A 24498-nucleotide genomic window follows, 5' to 3' on the forward strand; every position below is an offset into this window, starting at 1 on the left:
ATATATATTCTTGATCAGCATCAATAGCTGAGTCGATCAAGCCATGTCCATCTGTCCGTCCGTCCGTCCGTCCGTATGTATGAACGCAAGGCTAGAGACATTTTAGATGTAGGTGCTCCTAGTTCCCGCGCAGATCGAGTTTGTTTCCGATAATCGATAACTTACTCCGTTTCCAAGCAATCGATAAAAATCGATATCGATATCCTGTTTTTTGGGCAGATTTGGAAAATAATAAGAGCTAGATTTACCAAACTTGACACATAGCTTCTAAAATAGAATATATATATGCATTTGATGTTGGAAGAAGAGGGTTCAGGGTATCTCATAGTCGGTATAGGATAATAGCGTGTATACCCCCGAGCTTGCCAAAAACTTAAAACTTCACCAATCAAAATGTTAGAATCGCACTTTCCCCCGAGAAAGATTTGAATTGAAATGAATTTTTCACGATTTTTCCACACATTTGGGTGGAATTCAACCCGTAAGTGCAAATGGAAATCTAATATTTGGTGGATAAAATTACGGGTTCAAATCCATTTCCAAGAATTTTTATAAAACAACTTTAGGACTTGTTTCAATGCATAAGACATGGTTTTAGCTGAGATGTTAACAGTATTTGTAAATTTCTTATATAAAATGTCGTCTAGGCTCAAAGAGCTTAAATTAATTTTCGTATTTCTTCGATAAATTTAACGTTTAATCACATTTAGAAAAATATACAGCGTTATCTCTTAACTAAGATAGATATTGTTTATATATTAATATACGAAAATTAACAGATATATTTTTGGTAATTTAATTGTAGTTAAGTAATTTTATACAGTTTAATTACGTATTCGCATTGGTTTAAGTAGAGCAACAGGCTGCGGATGCGGATGCGGATGGAATTCAAGGATCGAGCCGAGCAACAGTTAATAATGGTATTTATTGCTTAATTGTTAGTCCCAGATTCTCTCTTCGATTAATTTGCATTGCTAACTAAAACTAATTACACACGCACACACTCACACACACACACACACACACACACACGCACACACTTATCTAGATCTCGTCTATGGATGCCACTCGATCTGGATGAAGGCCAACAGAATCATCAGCGTCAGGGCCAGCAATGGCAGATGGGCGTGGCTAGGGCAGGTGCCGCCCATTGCGGCACGATACTCATCCTCGGGCAGATATTCGCGTATGTGTCGCGTCTTGTTCATCATCCAGTAGAAGGCCTTCATGTTGCCGAGTCTCTTGAGCTCGTCGCCAATTTGTTTGCGTATCTTGGCATTGTATTTGTTAAGCATGCGCTTCTCGTCGGAGCTCAGCATGGAGCCATCGATCAGTTTCGGCTCGTAGGGCACCAGGGTGACCGATTGGAATGCTAAAAAGTGCTCGCCGCTGGTCGTCGTTTTGCCCGTGTCCAACACCTCCAGCACATTCTTGATGCGCACGCCGTAATCGTCGCGCTTATAGAAGCCGGACTCTAGAGCAGGGAGCAGAGAGATTGATTAGAGAGAGAGGCTCAGGTAAGAGAAGGTATTCCAGCCGCTTACCGCTGGAGAAGAAGTAGCCCTGCTTGAAGTGGAAGCTGCTGTTCTGGCCATAGGCCACCGAGATGGGAGCTGTAAACAAAACAACGAGGCAGTCAAATCTATCGGGGATTAAAATCCATTCTTGCTACACTTACGCTCCTCGACGGAGCCGTAGGCGCCAATGCCGTGTCCGGTTGCCTGCGGATAGTCGGTCATCTCGTGCCAGACCTTGGCGCGCACCACACTGTCCAGCCCGGATGGTTTCACCGAGGCGGGAAATATCAGATCCGAGATGTGCAGAATGCCGGCCAGCACGGCCGTATAGGCACGCTTCATGTCGCGCGTGGGCTCGCCGAAAATGAAGGTGCGCGACACGTCGGTGGTGCCCTCCAGATACTGGCCGCCGGATTCGATGACCAGCAGACTCTGGTCGGAGACCTCGATGTTGGTCACATTGCTGGATATGTAGTAGGGCAGGGCCGAGTGCTCGCCGTAGGCGACCACGGTGCGCAGCGACAGGCCCTTGGCATGGATCTGGGAGAGACGCCACAGCTCCAGCTCGTACTTGATCTTCTCCTCGGTCCATTGTTCCGTGTAGAATCTGGTCTCCAGATTGCTCATTGCCTCGCATATGGCGGCGCCATCGCGTATATGGGCCATGCGCATGCCCTCCTGCTCCTCGGAGTTCTTCTGGGCGCGCATAAAGATAATGGGCGAGATGTGCTCCACAACATTCTTGGCGGGCACGGCCGAGTAAATGGCCTCCGAGGCGCCCGGCTCCTGGACGCAGGGCCCCGGCACCAGCACACGCTTCCAGACCTGCACATAGGTTCGTATATCGCTCCAAATTTGCTTGTACTTCTTAATCCTGCAAAGAATAAGGTTTATCAAATGTTTTTTATTTCAAAAGTTACTAAAAAGTACACAAAATTTGATTTTAAGGAGGTAAATAACCTTGGGTTCTTATTGATTTGAGCACATTGTTATAAAGCTCGCCTTTCTATGCGATTCTCATATTTGCTAAAAATTACTGCTGATAATTTTAGAGCATTTTATTTATTCGGATGAATTCCGATGGAACACTCAACTCCCTTCCAACATACCGAGATTAGATATATGTCTTGTACGGATCGTTAAGCTCTTTGGACCATCGCTCGATATAAACTGAAACAATAAAGGGGGCTTCACTTACTTGACGCAGTTCTCGTTGTAGCAGTCGGTGCGCAGATGCAGATCGATGCCCAGACTGATCTTGCCGTGATCCACATAGAAGAAAATCTCCTCCTGGCTGACAATGGCAAAGGACTAAAGAGAAGCACATGGTCATAAATAAAGTACTCGGTTGATCGCATGTTGAGAGCCCACCTTGACAACTGGCGTGTAGGGAATATCTGTGCCCCGAATATTGAGTAAGTAGGCGATCTCCGTTAGCGAGGTGACAATCATGGCATCGCAGCCCAGATGGGCCAGACGCCGGCGCAGCTCGTTCACCTTGTCCTCCCACTTTTCGCCCGCAAAGTCGAGCGTTTGCACTTGTATGACCTGATCCTTTGGTGGCTCGGGTCGTTCCGCATCCCAAATCATATCGACCAGATTGCTATTGATCTTGATCAGCTTGAGAAACTTGTCGGCCAGCTGACGCTCCCAGGTGATCCACAGATGATGCGGCACCAGCTGCGGATCGGCTCCGATGCGCTTGTTCATATGCAGCTGGCCGGCCAGCCAGTCGGCCAGGCTGACATTGCCGCCCGCCAAATAGATCTGCCAATCGCAGTCCAGCTCCCCGTCCGCCTGCTGCACAAAGCGATGCTCCAGCCAAATGGCGGCGCCGCCCTGCGTAACGGCCGCCACGGCCCGATTGCCCGTATAGCCGCTGAGATAGAGCAGACGCTGATCGCGTGTCGCCACCTCCTGATTCAGATGCTCATCCGTGGAGGGCAGTATATAGCCATAAATCTCCGGGCCCTCCAGCGTGGCGCGTATCAACATCTGCTCTCGCATTGCCAGCAAGCGGCTGCGATACGCGCTCGTCGGCTGCATCTGCAATAAACAACAGCTCATTAGGATTGATGGAGATGCCAGTGGGTGGCCATTACGCACCTGTCTGCCCTTGCGGTACTGGCAAATCTCGCGACGATAGCCGCCGGGCATCTCTGCGGCAACGGCAACGGCAACGGCAACGCACAAAACTATTGAACAGGTGTATAAAAATTGTGTTAAATACGTTACGAGCATGTTGATAAATAATATTATAATTGTTGTCATTTGTTTGTGCATATTTCGCATATCTCTTAATAGGCAACAATAAATTGGCCAAGAATAGCAACAAGTGCGTCACAGTTTCCCACGCTCGCCAAATAGTCGAATGTTTATTTTTGGCCAAGTGAAATGTCGCGGCAAAGTATAAACTGAAATTAATTTCAATTTCAACTGCGCTGCGTCCACCTGCTGCTGCCCGGCTGAGTCACGCAGCGGCCACGCTGCGTATGCGTAATGTCAACTGCACAGCGTGTGGGGGCTTCAATGGAAGCTCAACATCCCCAAGAGGCCCAACAATTACCATGGCAAGACTTCCGCTGTGACAAGTGAACGACGGCTGTTTCATTGCCAAAATGTTGGCCGAGCGATTTGTCAACTGAAGTCTTCTCCTTCTGCCATAGCATACTTATGCAGAATGGATTGATTTATGGCCACCTCCCACAGACATTTTGGGCCTCGATTTCTATTATTAAACGCATGCTGAAGAGGTATAAAAACTTGGCCATAATGTTTGGAATTCACATGAACATGTGTAGTTGAGGTCAATAGACGCCAAAAGGATTGCAAACAATTTCCATATAAAATTGTACAATATGCTTAATTTGCTTGTTTTCTTAGTTGTTAAGAAAGCCCTTTAAATCTTAACATAATTTGCCATAAAGAAAATGTTGCATATTAAAATATGTAAAGTTGCTAGGTTTGTTATATTATACTAATACTAATACTAATACTAATACTAATACTAATACTAATACTAATACTAATACTAATACTAATACTAATACTAATACTAATACTAATACTAATACTAATACTAATACTAATACTTATACTAATACTAATACTAATACTAATACTAATACTAATACTAATACTAATACTAATACTAATACTAATACTAATACTAATACTAATACTAATACTAATACTAATACTAATACTAATACTAATACTAATACTAATACTAATACTAATACTAATACTAATACTAATACTAATACTAATACTAATACTAATACTAATACTAATACTAATACTAATACTAATACTAATACTAATACTAATACTAATACTCATCCTAATACTAATAAAAATAATAAGATAAGAAATGTATTAATAAGTGTATTTGCCTTTCGCTGTATTTTCCTTTAATTTTTTCTTTTAAACATTTTTTAAGTGGAATTATTTGAAATTCATTTTCTTGTTAATGGGCGCATATTCATATATACCGAATTAGTTGCTTAGATTAAATAGAAATATGCGTATGTGTATGGAAAATAATGTATGCTGTGCTTGTGGAACTTGGATATGTTTTTTATAAATATAGAAATTCTGCCTAAATTGACGAAGCGTTTCTATTGCTGACGCACTTTTTTTTTCGGGCTCGAAGGCCGCGTGGCTAGTGTAACGCATTAATTTCAAGTTTATGTGGCCCGGCCATGTGCGAAAATATTGCATAAATATTGCTCAAAAACTAAAACATAAAATGATGTAAAGAACCATTAAATAGTACAAGTACTTGCCCAGCAAGATGTGGCAGATCCGAGTCCCAATCCATTTGGCTGTCGTCATTGTTGTTTGTTTTTGCACTCAAGATTCCCCAAAGAGCACAGCATAAAATTGTTTTTTGGGGCTGCAAAACAAAAAATAATAATTTAATACTTGTAAACAAATCAAATGGTCTTGCAATTAAAGAGCACAAACTATGGCCAGGAAACGGAGTGCAATGTTGGCCCGGGGCATCTTTAATGGCCATTTGTCTAGGCGCTGCTGCACTTTGCCGGTTAATGACCGGAAAAACTGTTTGTTTGTGCTGTTACGCTTTTCTTTCCACTTTTCACTTTTCACTCTCATTTAATTAGCTGCCTTGCAGAGTGGGCGTGGCCCGAGCAGTACAATGTCTGGGCGTGGGCCCCGGCGCTTTCTACTAATTGATATGCCAGTCGCCGGACAACATCAATTCCCTGAAAGGTGGCCATAACTCATCCGGCCGGAGTGTGTGTGCCAGTGTGTGTGTGTGTGTGTGTGTGTGTGTGTGTGTATGCAAAATTAACTATGATATCAGACCATATTCGTATCTGGAATTTCCGTTCTTTCGAGTTCTCGTTTTGGCAGTTTAACAAAACTTTTAATTGTTTTTCCTAATTGATCAAGCGTAAAGGTAAACTAAACATGCTCGGGAAATCATCCAAGCTCTATGTTTATGCATATCAGAACATGTGTGTGTGTGTGTGTGTGTAGTTATTTATTTATTTTGTTAGCACGCGGCGTGATTCATTGACTTGGAACCGAAATAGGTTTTCATGTGCCATATAAAGCAGCTCAAAGGGCGGCGCCGCGATCAGCGGCTGCCTGGCAAGCTGATTGATAGTGATTGATGCCGATTGATGCCTATCAAATGCGATTCAATTGCCGAACGCCTTAATACGCTTTGCGTGCCAAACATTGCAAGTTAAATAATAAATAAACTAATTAAATATTCGCAATAATTTGACAATTTGACAATTTGATAACCTTAATTATGCAATTGATCAGATAATCTTAAAATACGAATTGAAATATTATTATACCCTCGCACAGGGTATTATAACTTTGTCGCTTAGAAGAAGACATCTCCGATCCCATAAAGTGTATATATTCTTGATCAGTATTAACAGGCGACATCAAAGGTCTGTTTCTCAGTTATAAGCTGCCAATGATCGGACGTAAATTAGGTGCTTGCATGAACAACTTTTTTGTTTATCAAGATATCTGAACCAAACTCGGTATTTATAAGTTTAACTATGCTGCCCATATTTATGCAAAATCCTATGAAGATCGGACCACTTTATCATATAGCTGCCATCGGAACGATCGGTCGAAAATTAAGTTTTTGTATGGAAAACTTTTTTGTTGTTCAAGATATTTTGATTAAACACAGCATTTAAAGATTTCACTATGCTCCCATCAGTTTTGCAAGATCTTATTTACATGGGACTACCATATCATATAGCTGCCATAGGAATGATCCATCGAAAATTAGGTTTCTGATTAACAACCTTTTTTATTTATCAAGAAATCCAGACCAAACTCGGCGTTAACTATTTTCACTGTGCTTCTTAGATACGGTCAAAGCTCTATGAGAATTATGAAAAGGTTGCGTCTGCAAGGGTATCAGATCTTCGGCGTGCCGGAGATAGCCCTCCTTTCTCGTTTTTATTTTCATTTTTATTTATTTTATTTTATATTATTGTTATTTTATTTTAATTGTCGATGTTGTGGACTTTATTTGTTTGTTGTTACACAATTGGCACGCCTCACAGCAGAGGCTGCCCACATGGAAAAGCAATTGCATTTGAAGGCCATTGAGAACTTGCTATTAATTATAAATAAAACAAATTGTAAATAATTTGTGGGCGCAATACTTCATAAATGTGAAAGCCCCAACGCCCCCGCTCGGCAATTATGTGCTCGACTTTGGCAGCCAGCCCAAGACGACAAAACCAGTTAACATACAACTATGTGCATATGTCATATATACTTATTTGTAACATATATTTGTTATATACACAAAGGCCAAAACAGTTGCCAAGTTAACAATAATATAATAATAGACAAAAAATAGCCTTGATAAATGCGCCAACTGGCAAATGGCAACTGCCAACTGGCTGCCAGCCCTGACTAGTTAGTTAGTTACTAATTTTTCTTTTGGAATTCAAATTCTTTTTATATTTAAAGCTGTTATGCTACGACTTAAGCTGAGCAGCGGTTGGGGAGTTTGTTAGAAAAAGTTGCTTTGATTAAAGATAGCTTAATATGAATGGCAACATAGTAAGTTACTAAGAAAAATATATACTAATAATTAGAATGAGGTAAAAAAATGGAGAGAGATTGAAATATCTGCTTCTTAATCTGATTGTTCCCACAGCATAGCATAGTATAGATTCTTAGGCGTCTTGTCAAGGTCGAAATTGCTGAGCTTAGTCAAGACGCCTTAAAAAAAGACCTTATGATACTCCAAGTTGATAAGATTAAGACTGCGAGAGATATGTTTGTCACAGCAGCAGACAGATAAATGCCAGATATGTGGACTGGAAGCGTAGCTTTCTAAGGCTGAGAGAGCACTGTTTAGATTAGTTTTAGAAGCAAGCAGATAAATGAAAGATATCTTTCTATGCCTAAAACATGTCATATTCTTATAAGTTACATACTAGTTAGTATATAATCTTCCCTAAGTTAATACAAGCTACATAAAGCGAATGGAATTTCGACCAGAACGTCCTTCTAGAGAGGCGTAGCACTCATTCAATCGATCTCTCAGATCGATTTATATAGTCAAGCAAACTATTCTAAATTTATGTTGTTTTCATAATAACAGAAAAATTCAAAAAACAAATCGCTTAGTTACTCAACTGCGCTTCCAGCGCCAAATAAAACGTACCAAAAAAAAAAGAAACACATTTCTTATAAAATTCGAATACCCTCTAGAGGAACAAATACCTGCCGAACACACCTGCAACGCAAACGGGCCAACAAATAAAAACCAAGGCAGACAATTTATGTTCTGTTTACACGAAGCGCAGGAAAGGAGGAGGAAAGGAGGCTGCGCATATGCCGTTCATTTTATGCTCTCGCTTTCTTTTCTCATTGTTTATCAAATGCATTTCTTTTCAATTTCAATTTCAACTCATTTCACTGTCGCGGCCGCGACCAAGAACACACACGCACACAGGTGACTCACACTGGCAAAGCTTAGACAAGACTGTGCCAAAAATCAAGACAATTTATATACATAGCATACATATTTATTTATTTAATTATATGCTACATACACATGAATTCACAATGGATATGCTATGTATATATGCTCGTATACAAAACAGCAGGTTTGTCTTTTTGTTTCAAAATAAAGGCAACACATTGGCATACCCTGTAAGATGCTAGAAATAAAGTCTGTTGAAATAGGGCCTCAACAGATGCCTTATCAGACTTAAAAGCACAAAGAAAGTCGTATTTGCAGAGTTTATAAAAGTTAAATTAATTATAATTACTCATTACTCATTACTCATTACTCATTACTCATTACTCATTATTCATTACTCATTAATTACTTTAAAATACGCTTATTCATTTAAAAACTTAATATATAATAGTCATTTATTTCTTCCAAATGCTTTTACAGGATATCTTCTGGTTGGTAATTCACTTGGTCTTTACTGTTCGCCAATATCGAAAAGGGTTAAAAGAAAATTTCGCAGATTGCAAATAAGAATAATTATACTATGCTGTTGAAAGCACAAAAAAGAAAGAAATTCTGTTGAACACATTGAGAATAAGCCAAATCGTTTTTGAGCAAAAATCAAACATGTTCGATTCGTTTTTTTTTTTGTTTCACATTAACTTTTTATATAAATATTGGAATTGTTTTTGGCAACCATTTCTAATACATTTTTTTCCAATATATTTGCAAAAATATATTAATGTTGCTTCTCTAATGTATTTTTTTTTCGGCAACGTTTCTAATACAATTCCTTTTTTTTTTATATTTTTCATGTTTTCCGTTCAAAGATTTCGAAATTTGTACTTTGAGTTTTCGTACAATTGCACACACCTTGAAACACAGACAAATTTCATGCAAGAATGCCAAATAATATTTGAAAAATGTTCAAAACACGTTATACACTGTGCATTTGAAATGCTTAACTGCAATTTGGTAAAAATACGTATACGTCGCGTATGTCACAAACTTGGCACAGCTGTTTAAAATAGCAGCCGCATTTTCGAATATATTCTACCTTTTGTAGATTCTTCAGAATATGCTCGCTTCGATTGGAGAATTTAGTGGGAGATAGAGAGAGAGAGAGAGAGTGAGTGAGAGAACGACAAGACAATTGCGAACCGCACGCGTGCAGAGCAACAAGCAAACTGAACAACATGTTTCATGTTTGCTATTTTCTGTGCTTTCAAATGTGAAAGATGAAGACACACACACACACACACGCACACGCGCACACGCACGCACAGACACACACAAACGCGCGCATGCATGCATGCATACACTATTTAATTCGTTTCAAATAGAATTTAGTTTGAACGCACAAAGCCGTGGGAGAGAGAGAGAGAGAGAGAGAGGCGAGAGCAAGGGCAATAACAACAACGCCACGGCCAACGCGCGAGCGAGCAGCGCGTGAGCGAGAGCTTTGGTTAGCGGCAGACGCGCATTAGACGAGCAAATGACAACGCCGTTGGCGTCGACGCCGCGCGGGATATGGGTTAAAAAGCAAAATGTAGAAAAAAAAAAAAGCACGTCGCTTCTTGGCTGCAGCACAGTGGTTGCATACATACATGCACACATGTATATTCATTGCAGTAGCGTGCCCTTTGTATGTGCAACTTAATCTTGACTATTATTGTATATGGTATGTGTGTGTCAGTTTTTTATGCGGTTTACATTTCGCTGTCTCTACACAGCTAACCACATTGGTTGGGCTTCCAACTATTTTGAAGAGTTTTGCAATTGCCAGCGACAGAATTGAAACTGCGGAAAATTATGCTGTCAATTGACATTTTATTGCTTTTAAATTGACAATTATCAAGTCGATAGCAAGGAAATCGAAAGTATTTGTTTACCAAAAAAAAATTTTGGCCCATTAAATAATTCAACCACTGTGCGGGCGATTGCATAAGATCACATCAACAAAATTCGAACAGAAAACTCTTAATCTCAAAATGAATTTGTTTATTTCACGATAGGCACATTGCCGATGCGCGCGCGCACTTCCATTCATTTCGCCCATTAAGCTCATTAAGCTCATCAGAAAACTTCAACAAGAACGGCAAACGGCGAAGACTCAATCAAAACAGCGTCGTCGCCTGTTCTCTCCACATCTCCACTCTCCTCTTCGCTCATTGGTGGCGATATTTATGGCGGATGGAACTGTTCAATATGCGCGGCTTCTATTTATTATGTTGGCAGCATCGAACTGTTGTTGCTGCTCTCGAGCTTTCTCTCTCGCATTCTCTGTCGCGCCGTTCAATAGATCTTGCTCTCATTTGTCAGTTAATTAAAAGAGGCCTTTGATGCGCCGCCTCGTCAAAGTTGATTATTCAATGCAATTAGTTGCACTAATGCCATAAATTGCGCTGTCTGATATTTGAATGTGGCAAAGCTTTAAATCATTTCTGGTTGACCTCCGTGAGCTTTCATGGATTCTGATTCTGATTTTCCTTATTAGGCATTACAGAATATTTAATATTAATATATGTAAGGGTATTTTTTTGAAGCCTTAGTTGAAATGTATCAAAAATGACACACTTTGGGACAATTTAAAAGTTAGTAAGTTAACATTTTCAAGCGATTGGTTAACTTAATGTAAGCTCTATTGATTCGTTACCTTTAAAAATATAAAAATATATTTCCTAAGCTCTCCGTTTCTAGGATAATATTTTAATGTAATAACCAGAAGGACTTAAAAAAACATAAATAGTATCTAATATGTGTTAATAAATAGACTTTATAGACGGTATTACAACATAAAATCGCTCTGTGTGACGTAAAATTCGTTGCCTACTTTCAGGCTGAAAGTTAAAATGAACTGAATTTGTATTTCGAATCGTGAACTGCAAGGATATCTTTTATGTGGATGATCCAAATGATCTCATATGCTTTTCTCCACAAAACTTCAAGTACTCTTATAATAACTGGAGACCTTCAATTTTGAGCATAGATTTTTGATATAGAAGCTTTGTTAAGACTAAAATAAGTTTCTCTTACTTCTGAATTAGTTGATAATATGTTATTTATTCTGACTCGCAATCAGAGTCGCATTAAAACTGTGCTTAAATCTAGATCAAAGTCCTAGTGATAAATAATTGCTCGAGTTTTCTTGAACGGGGCAAAACTTAGAGAAAAGTATTCACTTAAGATTAAACAATATGGCAAATGTTTTTTATTCGTTTTTCTTTTTTTATGTTGATATTCTACGCATAATTTGGAGTCGAAAGTTTAACAACCAGTTGAAGAAGCTAGCGCGAGGATTCCGTGCTGCTTCGCTTAAAAAAAAAAGAAGTAAAACGCAATCTCAATGTTATAAAGTATTTACAATGCGCCGTAGAAGCGTTCCGGGCGGTAGGTCTAGAGACATTCGTCGGTCTCCTCGTTGCCCATGGCAATGATAACGGGCGGCGACAGCTCCACATCGAGCAGCTTCATCTGCGCATCCTCCTGGTCCAGATCGTCCTTGCCCAAACGCTGCTCCTGCATCTCGATGTCCAGTGTGCCGTGCTGGCGTTGGAACGACAACACGAATATGACCAGCGAGATGACAATGAAGAGCACGGCGGTGCCGGAGCACAGTGCAATGATCAGCGTGGAGCGGCTGCTGGACGCCAGCGAGAGATGGGCGCTGCGCTCGTCGGCCAGATTGCTGACAAACGTCTGGCCCGCATTGTGCGGCGGATAGGAGACGAGCGGCGTTGCGGTGCTGTCCTCGGCTCGGGCCTTCGGCTCATCTGCCGACAGCTCCTCGGACTCCTCGGAGGAGTCCTTGTCAGCGGGCTCGACAGCGCCTTGCTCCGTCTCCGATTCAGCCTTCTCGGCATCGCTCTCATCTCCGCTATCATCCTCGACAGATTCATCAGCCTTAACCGTTTCAGATCTTGTCGGCGAAGCCGTGGAGCTGACAGAGCTTGACTCGCCTCCACTTGACTCCTTCAGATCGGGTTTCTCTTCATCTTCCGACTGATCTGGCTCGCCTTCCGCGGGCGTCAAAGTTTCCTCCGGCAGGGTCACAACGGGTTGGGCAGCCTGCTCCGGCGTTGCCTCCGTTGGCGCCACATAATCCGGTTCGGCGGTGCTCGAAGCTGCGGGTTCTACAGCCAAATCTTTCAGCTGATCTTGAGCGGATGCTTCCGTTGTGCTCTCCGCTGCAGTCTCCAGATTGCGCTCGTCTCTGCCATTCTCAGCTTGTTGCACTTCCAATTCCGGTGCTGACTGCGGCTCAGCCTGTTTTTCGGCATTCTCCTCGGGCAGCAGGTCCTCGACACCTTGCTTTTTGGTCACCTGATGCTTGGGCACTTCGAATGTGGGCTGTGGCGTTGTTTCCACTTCGCGGAATTCCTCGTGCTCCCGCTCCAGGGCTAACAGGTTCGTTTTCGTTATGGGCTGCTCGGTAATCGCGCGATTCTCATCGAAGATCACGGCCACCAAATCGCTGGTCACACTGGGCAGCGGTCGGCTCTCTGCTGCCACCGGATTGATCTCCGCCGGAGAGCTGTCAACTAGTGTGTTCGACTTCAGGGCATTCTCTGGTTCCTTAGCTTCCACAGACTCTTGAGTACTATCCGACTCGGAGTCGATCTCAGTTGATTCAACCTTCTTTACGGCCTCAAGTTCGGACACTTTCTGTTTCTCCTCAAGCTTGTCGCTGTCCTCAATCTTCTCCACATCCGTTGCCAGAGTTTTCGGCTCACGTACACCTTGAGCTGCATCTGGAAAGTATACGCCTTTGAGCACCAATACACCACGGCTTATTCCAAGCGTTAACCCACCTGTTTGCTCCTCGTTGTTGCTTGTTGTCTTGTGCTCGTCCTCTTTGTGGTCAACCTGCAGCGTTTCCACCAGACCAGAGGCATCTGCTTCGATTTCCGACTCCACCTCGCTCTTCACCGCATTGCGTATGCCCTGCTCCAGTCCCTCGCCGCCCAGCGCCACGAAGCTGGTGTGGGCAAATTCATCGGCAACTTCGGCAGCAGCCGTCTCTTCGGGCTCGGGCTCGGGCTCGGGCTCGAGCCGAACGTTCGTTTCGTTGCCAACAGCGGCAACAGTTGGCTCAACATGGGCTTCGTTCACTGGCTGCTGTGGTGGGTTTAGCGTGGTGACTTCCTCAGCGTCCACTGACGGCAGGGTTGTTGACTCGGCTAAACATTAAATTGAATTTCAATAAATTAGATTTACTTCAATTAAGTTGATCTAAAAAGTTATAGTTATAGTAACAATTCGACTTTCTCTGCACTAATGATCCAAAAATCAATTAAACAATGCACGAAATGCATTTTCATATGCATTTTATTAATAGCTCAGACGCAACAAACTTGATAAACATGCCATTTAACCAAATCGTAAACTAATATAACTGCTCGATTGTTATTTTACGATCACGACATCCAGCCAAGCCCAACATGTGTGTGTGTGTGTGTGCCATTATCGCCGTCATCAGCGACGCACATTTTCTCACACATTTCCATTTCAGAAATGTCTTCCCCCTTTCCAATGCAGCTCTAGTATCTAGATATGTCCATGTCGACGTCACGAACGCGCCGCAACCCAAATACTCGCCCGCGCCTCATAACTCAAAATGCGTCCAAGTGTCCACGATGCAGCGATTAAAATTCCAAACACACATATGACAACAACAGCAACAACAACAGCCCGAGGAATCCCAAATTAGTAGCACAATAAACAAAGCAAGGAGAACAGGCAGTCGCCCCCTTCCATCAGGCTGTCGCCCAAAGTAGCTGCTTTATTTATGAGTCGATTGTTCTCTCCCGACACACACACACACACACACACACACACATGCACACACACACGCATGCATTGGCAACTGCATTCGTGGAAGTTGGAAATTAGTTATCTGCTGCCCTGCATGAGATATGCATCGACGGCGGGCTCAATGACCATTTCTATGCCGCATCCACTCGAATCCCTTTGGGAACGCTCGCTACAAAAATAAGAACAACAAGAAGCAGCAGCAGAACGAAGTGTCTAAATGTCTTAAAATGGGACAAAGCATGCGGCACAAACAAAAACAAAGACAAATTCAAGCCCAAATGAAATGGCATTTACAGAAAATAAAAGAAATCGATTTTGGTGCCTGCTGCACCGCCCGCTGCTGCGGCTGCTGCGGCTGCTGCGGCTGCAGTTACCCAAACCGGAGCAGTATCATCTGCCCGTTCCAGTCTACATGCGTGTGTGTGTGTGTGTGTGTGTGTGTGTTAGGAAATTATCTTTGTGTGCGTATCGAGCTGGCCTCATGTTGTGTGGCATGTTCTTGAGGTGGTAAAACATTCGTAGAAAACATATGTTTCAATATTTGAATGTGGAAAACATGAAATATGTCGTTTAGATACGATTTACATAGATTATTTATAAGTTCTAATAATCTTACAATATAATAGCTCTAATAATTGTGAAAGACATTAATTTCCTGTTGATTATTTTCCATTCTTTCACTAATTATATTTTTATATGACAGTAAAATCCTTTTAATATCCCACCTTGATTCTTGCCCCTAAAACAAATTCCCTCCAAAAGAAACCAATTGTGACGCATCGATTCAAAATTAAAAGTTAACTTTTGCAAAAAAAAAAAAAATATGTTTCACTTCCGTTGAAATTCCGTTAGTTCTTAGGAAAATTGTAATTTTTATGCATATGAAAAAGAATTTCCCCTTGCGAACTGCATAACAATATAACAGCATATCGGTTATTGACTTGGCTTTTCAGCATTATCAAGTACTTATACGCCAGGCTGGACTTTTTCTCCGAATAGCCCGCAAAAGGAAGTGAGAGAAATCTAAGTACAATTAAATCGAATGACTAACAGAGGGCAAGCTGAGCTATATGTGTATGTATGTGTGTGTGTGTGTGTGTGTGTATAAGAGAATAGATATGTACGTGGGCTTTGAAAGTGGGTTGCGTAGTTGTCCACGCTCCCTACGCACTGGACTAATATCAATTGTCTGAATTGCTTCATTGCGTTAAGCGCACTGGCTTTAATATGTTTAAATTATCGAAAATTATGTGCGATTATATTTGGGCAACTGAATAACAAGGCAATGGCTACGGCTACGAAATTTCCGGAAACCGAATGGATGTAGTATTACCTTAGCTGAAGGTCATACAAGTTGCGGCTGTCCAGAAAAGTCTTATAATATTAGGCATAACAATAATAATTAGCATAGTCATACCCTTCATACTGCCATCATATGTGCATGTCTGTATGTATGTTACATATATCTGTCTGCCCGAAAAGCGCAATTTTGTATTAAATCGTTTAACGTGTTCATTGAGTTTGATTCTATTGTTCGGCGCGACGGCGGCTGCCAGAAGCTTCTGTCAATTCATTTTTTTCGAGCGCTGCTTTTTTTCTATCGGACTGTTCCCGATGCCCCTCAAACTGTATATCGGGCCGGGCCCTAAAAAGTCCTTATATAACATATATGTATGTTATTTCCAGCAAGTTCGTTGCACCCACTCGCATGTCTTATACGTATAAGAGACAATGTTCGCTCCCCTTCCGAATGCGCTCAATCAAACGCAATTGCCTGAACCGCTCCTGTTGTTTATCTGCGTTTTATCGCGCGAGTTGAACTCGCTCGGCGACCCCCTCAATTGCCATGTTACTAAACATTATTGAACTTTCGCACGCTGTTTAAGCGTTTGGCTTGGTTTGCAATGGGAGGGGGGGGGGCGCCATTTTATGACACCCAAGTCGCAGATTTCGTTGCGGCTTTTGGCGGCGCCTCTTCCGTGGCATAATTACGCGAAATGCATCTTTTGGATTATGCCAGCAACAAAAGCCAAAGAAAATGCAGCCGCAGCAGCGATCCCAACAACAACAACAACTTTATTACGCCAACAGCAAAAGATATATATATAGTGACATATCCATAGTCGCACCCACCCTTTAACATATCTTAGCACATAAGCATAAGCACAATTATAAACATTTCTAATATTGTAAACAAAGAGCCTGGTGATAACATCGACATTGGTCAAGATCAAACTGTCCCCCTTTGGTAGACATAAACAATTCACCCTAAATATCACGCCACTGTCAATGTTCCCATCAGAGTACTATCCCACGCATAATTGCTGACGCAGCTCAAACTTCACTCAATTTTGACTCAAACTCTCTCAAAGCGAAGTTTGCTAAGCGACCGCAACAGTTAGATAAATCAGTTCATATTCGGGAAGCAAATCTGAATGTACTCAACAAAAGTAGCCGTTAAGTGAAAATAATAAATTGAAATATATTTTTTTATAGTAACCTAACGTGTAAAACTTAATTGGCGCAGCCGGTAGGATACGTCGGAAAAAATTAAAGATCGCTAAAGGATAATTAATTCCCAGATCTAACGCACAATCGCGACCGAAAGTGTTGTCGGAGTGTAATAAAAATTTTCTCGAATACGTATCCGCACAAGAACCTTCGGGTCATTAGTAGCTTAATAATATTGACCCTTTGGGCAATAAAGCTACTACAGTTAATAACGACTGGCTTTGCATATCGTTTGATCCCTGCAATACGTTATTACTGAGTCTTTTTAAGACACACACACAAAAAAAAAAAAAAACATTTACACAATAATCCATCACAAACTTTAACTTAAAATAAAAGTGCAAAATCAAAGAACAATAAAGTTCAAACCTACAAACTCAAAACTATTCAAAAAAAAGTGTATTACACCAAGATGACAATGGAATTATCAGAACAACACCTCAACCAGGCCCTTTCACAACTTAGACAGGTGCCAAGCTTTGACGGATCAACGGATCAACTAAACGCCTTCATTAAAAGGATAGATTACATCCTACACCTGTATCCAACCCGAGATGTTAGACAACATAGCATCTTATACGGAGCCATCGAATTGCAAGTCACAGGAGATGCTCAGAGAATATCACAAAGGACAGCAGCCAACACTTGGCAGGAGCTGAGAAACGCATTGATTGAAGAATACAAAGTGCAGACACCATTTGAAGAACTCCTTCGACGCTTATACAACACGAATTACCAAGGAAACGTCCGTAAGTTCATCGAGGAGCTCGAGAATAAATCTTTTGTTATTTTAAATAAGTTAGCACTAGAAAATATACCTAGCAATACAACCCTTTATACAAATGCTATGAATAACACAATCAAAGATGTTATTACAAAAAAATTACCAGATAGGCTTTTCATGATGTTAGCCAGACACGACATTACGTCGACACAAAAACTAAAGCAAGTAGCTCAAAGAGAGGGATTATATGAAAATAGCGTTACTGAAAAACCTAAAAATAATAATGTTCAGGGAAATCCAAATAACAATCGTAGGAACATGGGAAATTATCAGCAAAATGCTAACCCAACCACCATTTCAAGTGGCTATTCCAACACGAATCAGAGTTATCACGCACAAAATAAACAGCATAATAAGTCCGAAGACAATCAGAAAGCTCACCACGAGTTCCAACAGAAATTAAGTCAAGGTAGATACCAAAATCCCTTAAACTACCAAAATCAGTCCCATTCACGCTTGAATGCACCAAACCCTCCGACTAAACGTCAAAGAGATAGTAACAGTGGGCAGATGAAAATGGATACATCCGAAAATTTTCATCAGCAAGCCTCGGAACAAACAGAAGAAATCCATTCATAAAATTGATTATGAATGACGAAGTTCTAAAATGTGTCATCGACACAGGTTCAACCATAAATCTAATGAAAACAAACCGCTTAAATTTTCCAGTTTACAACGAAACATTAAAGGTTCACACCATAAATGGTGTTATTGAATTAAAACAAAGTATACGATTAGGAGCAAGCAAAATTTGTCCGAGCAAACAAAAATTCTATATTCACGACTTCTCAGAGCATTATGATGTTCTGATTGGGAGAGAATACCTTGAGGCATGTCAAGCAAAAATAGACTATGCACAAGGATCCGTAACCTTAGGAGAATTTAACTTTTGTTTTAGATATAACGACGAAGAGGTCGAAGAGGACATGACCGCACAAGAGTGCCTTGATCCACCCTCAACAGAGGACAGACCATTTAACTTCGCTATTAATAATGAATTAATAGAAAACAATGAGTTTAGGCTAGAGCACCTAAACTCAGAAGAAAAAGAAAAAATAAAAAAAGTTTTACATGAATTTCGTGATATCCAGTACCATGAAGGTGACAATTTGACTTTCACTAGTACAATTAAACACAAAATTCTAACAAAACATGAGGACCCAATTTACAAGCGTCCATACAAATATCCTCAAATATACGATGAGGAAGTAAATAAACAAATAAGCGATATGATAAAACAAAATATCATACGTAAATCCAAATCCCCTTACTGCTCACCAGTAATAATCGTTCCAAAGAAAAACGATGCATCTGGAAAGCAAAAGTTCCGGTTAGTCATAGATTACCGCAATCTCAATGAACTAACTATTAATGATAAATACCCTATCCCGATCATGGATGAAATATTAGACAAACTTGGAAAATGTCAATATTTCACAACCATTGATCTAGCCAAAGGCTTCCACCAAATCCAAATGGATCCTGGTTCAATACCCAAGACCGCATTTTCGACTAAACATGGCCATTACGAGTACACTCGCATGCCATTTGGTCTTAAGAATGCACCTGCAACGTTCCAACGTTGTATGAACAATCTCTTAGAAGATTTAATTTTTAAAGATTGTCTGGTCTACTTAGACGACATTATTATTTTTTCCACTTCATTGGAGGAACACATTTTGTCGCTACAAAAGGTATTTAAGAAGCTTAGAGAAGCTAACTTAAAACTACAGTTGGATAAATGCGAGTTTATGAGAAAAGAAACTGAATTTCTCGGTCACATCATCACAACTGAGGGTATAAAACCAAATCCCAACAAGATACAAGCAATTGTCAAATTCCCAATTCCAAAAACCCCAAAAGAAATTAAATCATTTCTAGGATTATGTGGTTTCTATAGGAAATTTATACCAAATTTCGCTAATATAGTAAAACCATTAACACTTAAATTAAAAAAGGGAGCAAAAATCAATATAAAAGACAGAGACTACGAACTAGCGTTTGAAAAGCTAAAAGTACTCATAACATCCGACCCAATTTTAATATACCCTAACTTCGAAAAACCATTTTCATTAACTACAGACGCAAGTAATATGGCAATAGGGGCCGTCCTTTCGCAAGAGCATAAGCCTATATGCTATGCAAGTAGAACTCTCAACGAGCATGAGTTAAATTATTCAACGATTGAAAAAGAATTATTAGCAATCGTTTGGGCCACTAAATACTTTAGGTCCTATCTTTTTGGTCGACAATTTCAAATCCTTAGTGATCACAGACCACTCGTCTGGTTAAATAATATGAAAGAACCTAACATGAAATTACAAAGGTGGAAGATCAAGCTAAATGAGTTTGATTTCCAAATTAAATACGTCCCAGGAAAAGAAAATTATGTGGCAGATGCTCTGTCCAGAATTCAATTAAACGAAAACTTCTTAGGCGAAGATACAATTAGCACAAGAGCAACAATACATAGTGCTCAAGAAGACAACAGTAACCATTTACAAATCACAGAAAGACCACTTAATTATTATAATCGACAAATAGAATTTGAAAAAGGAACCGAGAACGAAACAAAAGTTACGAATTACTTTCACAAAACCAACATAAAAATTACGTACAAAGACATGACTAATACGCATGCCAAAGAATTAATAAAAGAATACTTATGCACAAAGAAAAGTGTGCTATACTTCCACAACGAAGCAGATTTTCCAATTTTTCAAGAAGCCTACTTAGAAATAATAAGTCCGAATAATTCAACAAAGGCAATGAAAACTAGTACAAAATTAATAGACCTTCAAACATATGCAGAATTCAAAGAATTAATATTAAAAAAGCACAAAGAATTATTACATCCAGGAATTGAAAAAACTATCAATTGGTTCAAAGAAACCCACTATTTCCCAGATTATCAAAATTTAATTCAAAATCTAATAAATGAATGTGAGATTTGCAACATCGCAAAAACAGAACACAGAGATACAAAATTAACTTTCGAAATAACTCCGGAAATCGCTAATATCCGAGAAAAATATGTAATGGATTTTTACATAGTAGGAGATAAACAATTTTTATCTTGCATTGATATCTATTCAAAATTTGCATCATTAATAGAAATAAAAAGTAGAGACTGGCTAGAAACCAAACGAGCTATATTACAAGTGTTCAACCAAATGGGTAAACCCATCGAAATAAAGGCAGACAAAGACTCAGCTTTTATGTGCACAGCTTTACAATTATGGCTAAAATCAGAAGCAGTAAATATTAATATAACCACTAGTAAAAATGGTATATCCGACGTAGAACGATTTCATAAGACAGTTAACGAAAAACTAAGAATCATTAACAGCGACTCAGACGTCGAAAATAAACTTACAAAATTTGAAACTATACTCTACACGTACAATCATAAAACAAAGCACAAAACGACTAACAGAACACCAGCGGACATATTCATATATGCAGGTACACCAGAGTATGACACTCAAGCTAATAAAGAAAAACTAATAAATAACCTCAACAAAAAACGAACAAATTATGAAATTGACACTAGATACAAACACTCACCGTTAGTTAAATCAAAGACGACAACCCCGTTCAAGAAAACAGAACTAAGACAAATCGACGACAAACATTTTGAGGAAACTAACAGAGGCAGGAAAATAACACATTACAAAACCAAATTCAAAAAGAAAAAGAAGACTAATCAAAGCAAATATAACAATTACAGGTCAACAACAGACAGCGATCAAAACATACAAGCACCAGCTTAAATTAATTATTATAATATTACTATCAATAACTGTAAACCATATAAATGCACAGAGTATTGAAATTAATCCTATCAAAGCCCATAACGGATATCTCATATTTAAAACAGGAACCATAGACATTCCGACAGATTACGAATTCCACTGTTTAACGGTTAATATAACAAAAACCGAAGAAACTTTTAACAATTTAATTGAACAAAGTAAAGAATAATCAATAACCTTATACAAATCGAATACCTAGTAGAGAAATTAAACAGAGAAATAAACGGCTTAAAAATAGCCAAACGTAGCAAAAGAGGTTTAGTTAACATAGTAGGAACAGCATATAAATACTTATTTGGAACATTAAATCAAGAAGACAAAGCAGAAATTGAACAAAAAATAAGCAACTTAGCAGAAAACAGCGTTCAGGTTAACGAATTAAATTACATAATAGAAGCTATAAACAAAGGAATAGAAATCATGAACGAACTAGATCAAGAGAAACAAAAAGGAAAGAAATTAGATATCCTTATATTTAACTTACAACACTTTACAGAATATATAGAAGACATTGAGATGGGAATGCAGCTCACAAGATTAGGAATTTTTAACCCAAAATTACTAAAACATGACTATTTGTTGCATGTTAATTCTGAGAAATTGTTGAATACAAAAACTTCCACTTGGTTTAAATCAGATACAAACGAAATACTGATAATATCCCATATTCCTCGAGAAATAATAAAAAGCCCGGTATTCGAAATAATTCCATACCCGGATGAAAATAATAATATTTTGACAGAAATAGCTCATGAAAAATATTTTACCCAAGATAAAAAAGTTTATAGCAGAGAAACAAAAAAATTAATTAATAATGAATGTTTAACAGGAATTTTAAACCAAATAACATCAGAATGTAGTTATACTAAAATTTTGCAAAATTTTCAAATCAACTACATAGAACCAAATATAATTTTAACTTGGAATTTACCAAAAACTATATTAAACCATAATTGTATAAATAACGAAATAACAATAGAAGGAAACAATATAATAAAAATCTTTAATTGTTCATTGCAAATTAATGAAATTTCAATTTCAAACAATATGTTAGATTATACTCAAAGCATTTACGTAAGCAATGATGTTATAAAATTAGAACCACTTTCGTTTGTACAAACGAAACAAATTATAAATGCACATACAAAATTTAACAATGTATTCCAGATAATTACAATAACCATATTTGTAATCATATTAATAAGTTTAACACTGTATTTGACATATAAGTTCAAAAGCATACCTAAGAAATTAATTATAAAATATAAAAAACCCAAAGTAGAAGAAACACCTACAATAATAGGAGATATACCAATTGTAAAAGAAGAAAATGTTACACTATATCCAAACTTAAACACCTGAGGACAGGCACTTTTCTAATGGTTGGGGGAGTGACATATCCATAGTCGCACCCACCCTTTAACATATCTTAGCACATAAGCATAAGCACAATTATAAACATTTCTAATATTGTAAACAAAGAGCCTGGTGATAACATCGACATTGGTCAAGATCAAACTGTCCCCCTTTGGTAGACATAAACAATTCACCCTAAATATCACGCCACTGTCAATGTTCCCATCAGAGTACTATCCCACGCATAATTGCTGACGCAGCTCAAACTTCACTCAATTTTGACTCAAACTCTCTCAAAGCGAAGTTTGCTAAGCGACCGCAACAGTTAGATAAATCAGTTCATATTCGGGAAGCAAATCTGAATGTACTCAACAAAAGTAGCCGTTAAGTGAAAATAATAAATTGAAATATATTTTTTTATAGTAACCTAACGTGTAAAACTTAATTATATATATGTATGTATGTATGTGTGTGTGTGTGTGCATGATGAAGTAGCTGCAAGCTGAAGAAGATGAAGTTGGCGTGTCTGATACGAGTACTTACAAGTCAGTGCCGAGCACAAAGTGGGCAGCGCTGTCAGCGTCACGAGCAGCAGCGACAACAACAGCAGCGACGACGGCGACAGCGATGCGGGGATATGTGACCTGTTCCTGTTATAACATCTGGCAGGAACAGCTTTGCAGCTGCCCGATAGATGGCTCTCAGCGTTGGCCATGTTGAATTGAGTGATTGATGATTAGCTTGTTGCTCCTTGATAAAACTGGCCGGCTAGCACGCACACCGTATGTCGAAGATAGAGCGGAAGAGATATGTGTTCTTCTTCTGCTCTTCTGTTTTCTTTTTTTTTTTTACACTTTTATGTCCGTTTAACGTTTTCTTTAAAACTTCGTACACGCAGCGAACCGAACGCGTTGGCCACTCGCAAAGAACTAAAGTTGAGAACGCGTGCGCTCTGGAATTTTGTTGCCGCTGCACACACAAGACTCTGTCGTATATTGATGACGCTGACGCTGACGCTGACGCTGACGCTTGTCGTGTAGGTCTCTGTGCGCTGCTGCCCGCTGCCTGCTGCCTGTTGCCCCTATAATACCGGACTGCCTGGCAGATCCATCAACATGGGCGAAGCTGCCTTGCATTTATTTGCTTTTGGATAATAATAGGGCATTGGCAGGCATACGGCTTCTGCTGCTTCTGAGTGGGTCTCACTGTGTGTGTGTGTGTGTGTGTGTGTGTGTGTGTGTGTGTGTGTTTGTTGTTTGTGTTGGTCTGTCAAGTGGCTAGCGCCATAGAATTCGCCCCTTGGGCAAAACTTGAGCGTGGGGCGAATTTGTACGAACATTTTTCGCCCGACTTCAGCTAATGTACTTCACATTATCATCATCATTATCAACATCATCATGACGAAAACCCTACTCAGCTGTGTAGGTAGCCAATTTGCTGTTACGCACTTCTGGCCGGACTCAGCCCCAGCCGGAGCCTCTTGTATTCTTTGCGGGACACAATACAAAAGAAAACCCGACACAAAGGAGAGCAGGAACAATAGTTAAAAAAAAAAAAACAAGCTTGAGCATCAGCTGCAGCATGGAAAGTCGAGGCAAACACGAACGCAATAAATATGTGAAACACGTGAGGCACAAACTCAGCTCATGCGACATAGTATATAAATATATGTATATATATATATATACATGCATATATAATGTGACGTCGTACGATATC

The 24498-nt window shown here is 39.6% G+C and overlaps 2 protein-coding genes across 3 annotated transcripts; both read right to left on the minus strand.

The window, feature by feature from the left end:
• Positions 1–656: 656 nt before the first annotated feature.
• LOC6635076 (xaa-Pro aminopeptidase ApepP) lies at positions 657–9694 on the minus strand. 2 transcript variants are annotated; one of them, XM_002058686.4, is made up of 8 exons: positions 9557–9694; positions 5306–5415; positions 3624–3712; positions 2889–3563; positions 2716–2828; positions 1679–2391; positions 1545–1613; positions 657–1474 (listed from the first exon to the last, which is right to left on the minus strand). In XM_002058686.4, exons 2-8 carry the CDS (start codon positions 5352–5354, stop codon positions 1056–1058), a joined length of 2127 nt encoding a protein of 708 aa, XP_002058722.2. In that variant the 5' UTR covers positions 5355–5415; positions 9557–9694; the 3' UTR covers positions 657–1055. The 2 variants fall into 2 exon arrangements, with proteins under 2 accessions (XP_002058722.2, XP_015024815.1); XM_015169329.3 differs by lacking the exon at positions 9557–9694 and adding an exon at positions 9373–9546.
• A 1848-nt stretch (positions 9695–11542) lies between these two features.
• Dtg (Dpp target gene) lies at positions 11543–23720 on the minus strand. The gene is made up of 3 exons (XM_002058687.4): positions 23323–23720; positions 13311–13679; positions 11543–13250 (listed from the first exon to the last, which is right to left on the minus strand). The coding sequence occupies exons 1-3, from the start codon at positions 23492–23494 to the stop codon at positions 11896–11898; spliced, it is 1896 nt and encodes a 631-aa protein (XP_002058723.1). The 5' UTR covers positions 23495–23720; the 3' UTR covers positions 11543–11895.
• Between the last annotated feature and the right edge of the window lie 778 nt (positions 23721–24498).

The sequence above is a fragment of the Drosophila virilis genome, chromosome 2 (genome assembly GCF_030788295.1).
Source record: "Drosophila virilis strain 15010-1051.87 chromosome 2, Dvir_AGI_RSII-ME, whole genome shotgun sequence".
Lineage (NCBI taxonomy): Eukaryota > Metazoa > Arthropoda > Insecta > Diptera > Drosophilidae > Drosophila > Drosophila virilis.

Excerpts from the sequence above, each read along its gene's own strand:
- Dtg (XM_002058687.4), bottom strand. The coding sequence starts at position 23,494 with ATGGCCAACGCTGAGAGCCATCTATCGGGCAGCTGCAAAGCTGTTCCT. Across the intron at positions 13,680-23,322 it reads TTTGTGCTCGGCACTGACTT|CCGAGTCAACAACCCTGCCG; the intron begins GTAAGTACTCGT and ends TTTAATGTTTAG. Across the intron at positions 13,251-13,310 it reads CAACAACGAGGAGCAAACAG|ATGCAGCTCAAGGTGTACGT; the intron begins GTGGGTTAACGC and ends TATACTTTCCAG.
- LOC6635076 (XM_002058686.4), bottom strand. The coding sequence starts at position 5,354 with ATGACGACAGCCAAATGGATTGGGACTCGGATCTGCCACATCTTGCTG. Across the intron at positions 3,564-3,623 it reads AGTACCGCAAGGGCAGACAG|ATGCAGCCGACGAGCGCGTA; the intron begins GTGCGTAATGGC and ends TGTTTATTGCAG. Across the intron at positions 1,614-1,678 it reads CTACGGCTCCGTCGAGGAGC|CTCCCATCTCGGTGGCCTAT; the intron begins GTAAGTGTAGCA and ends TTTTGTTTACAG.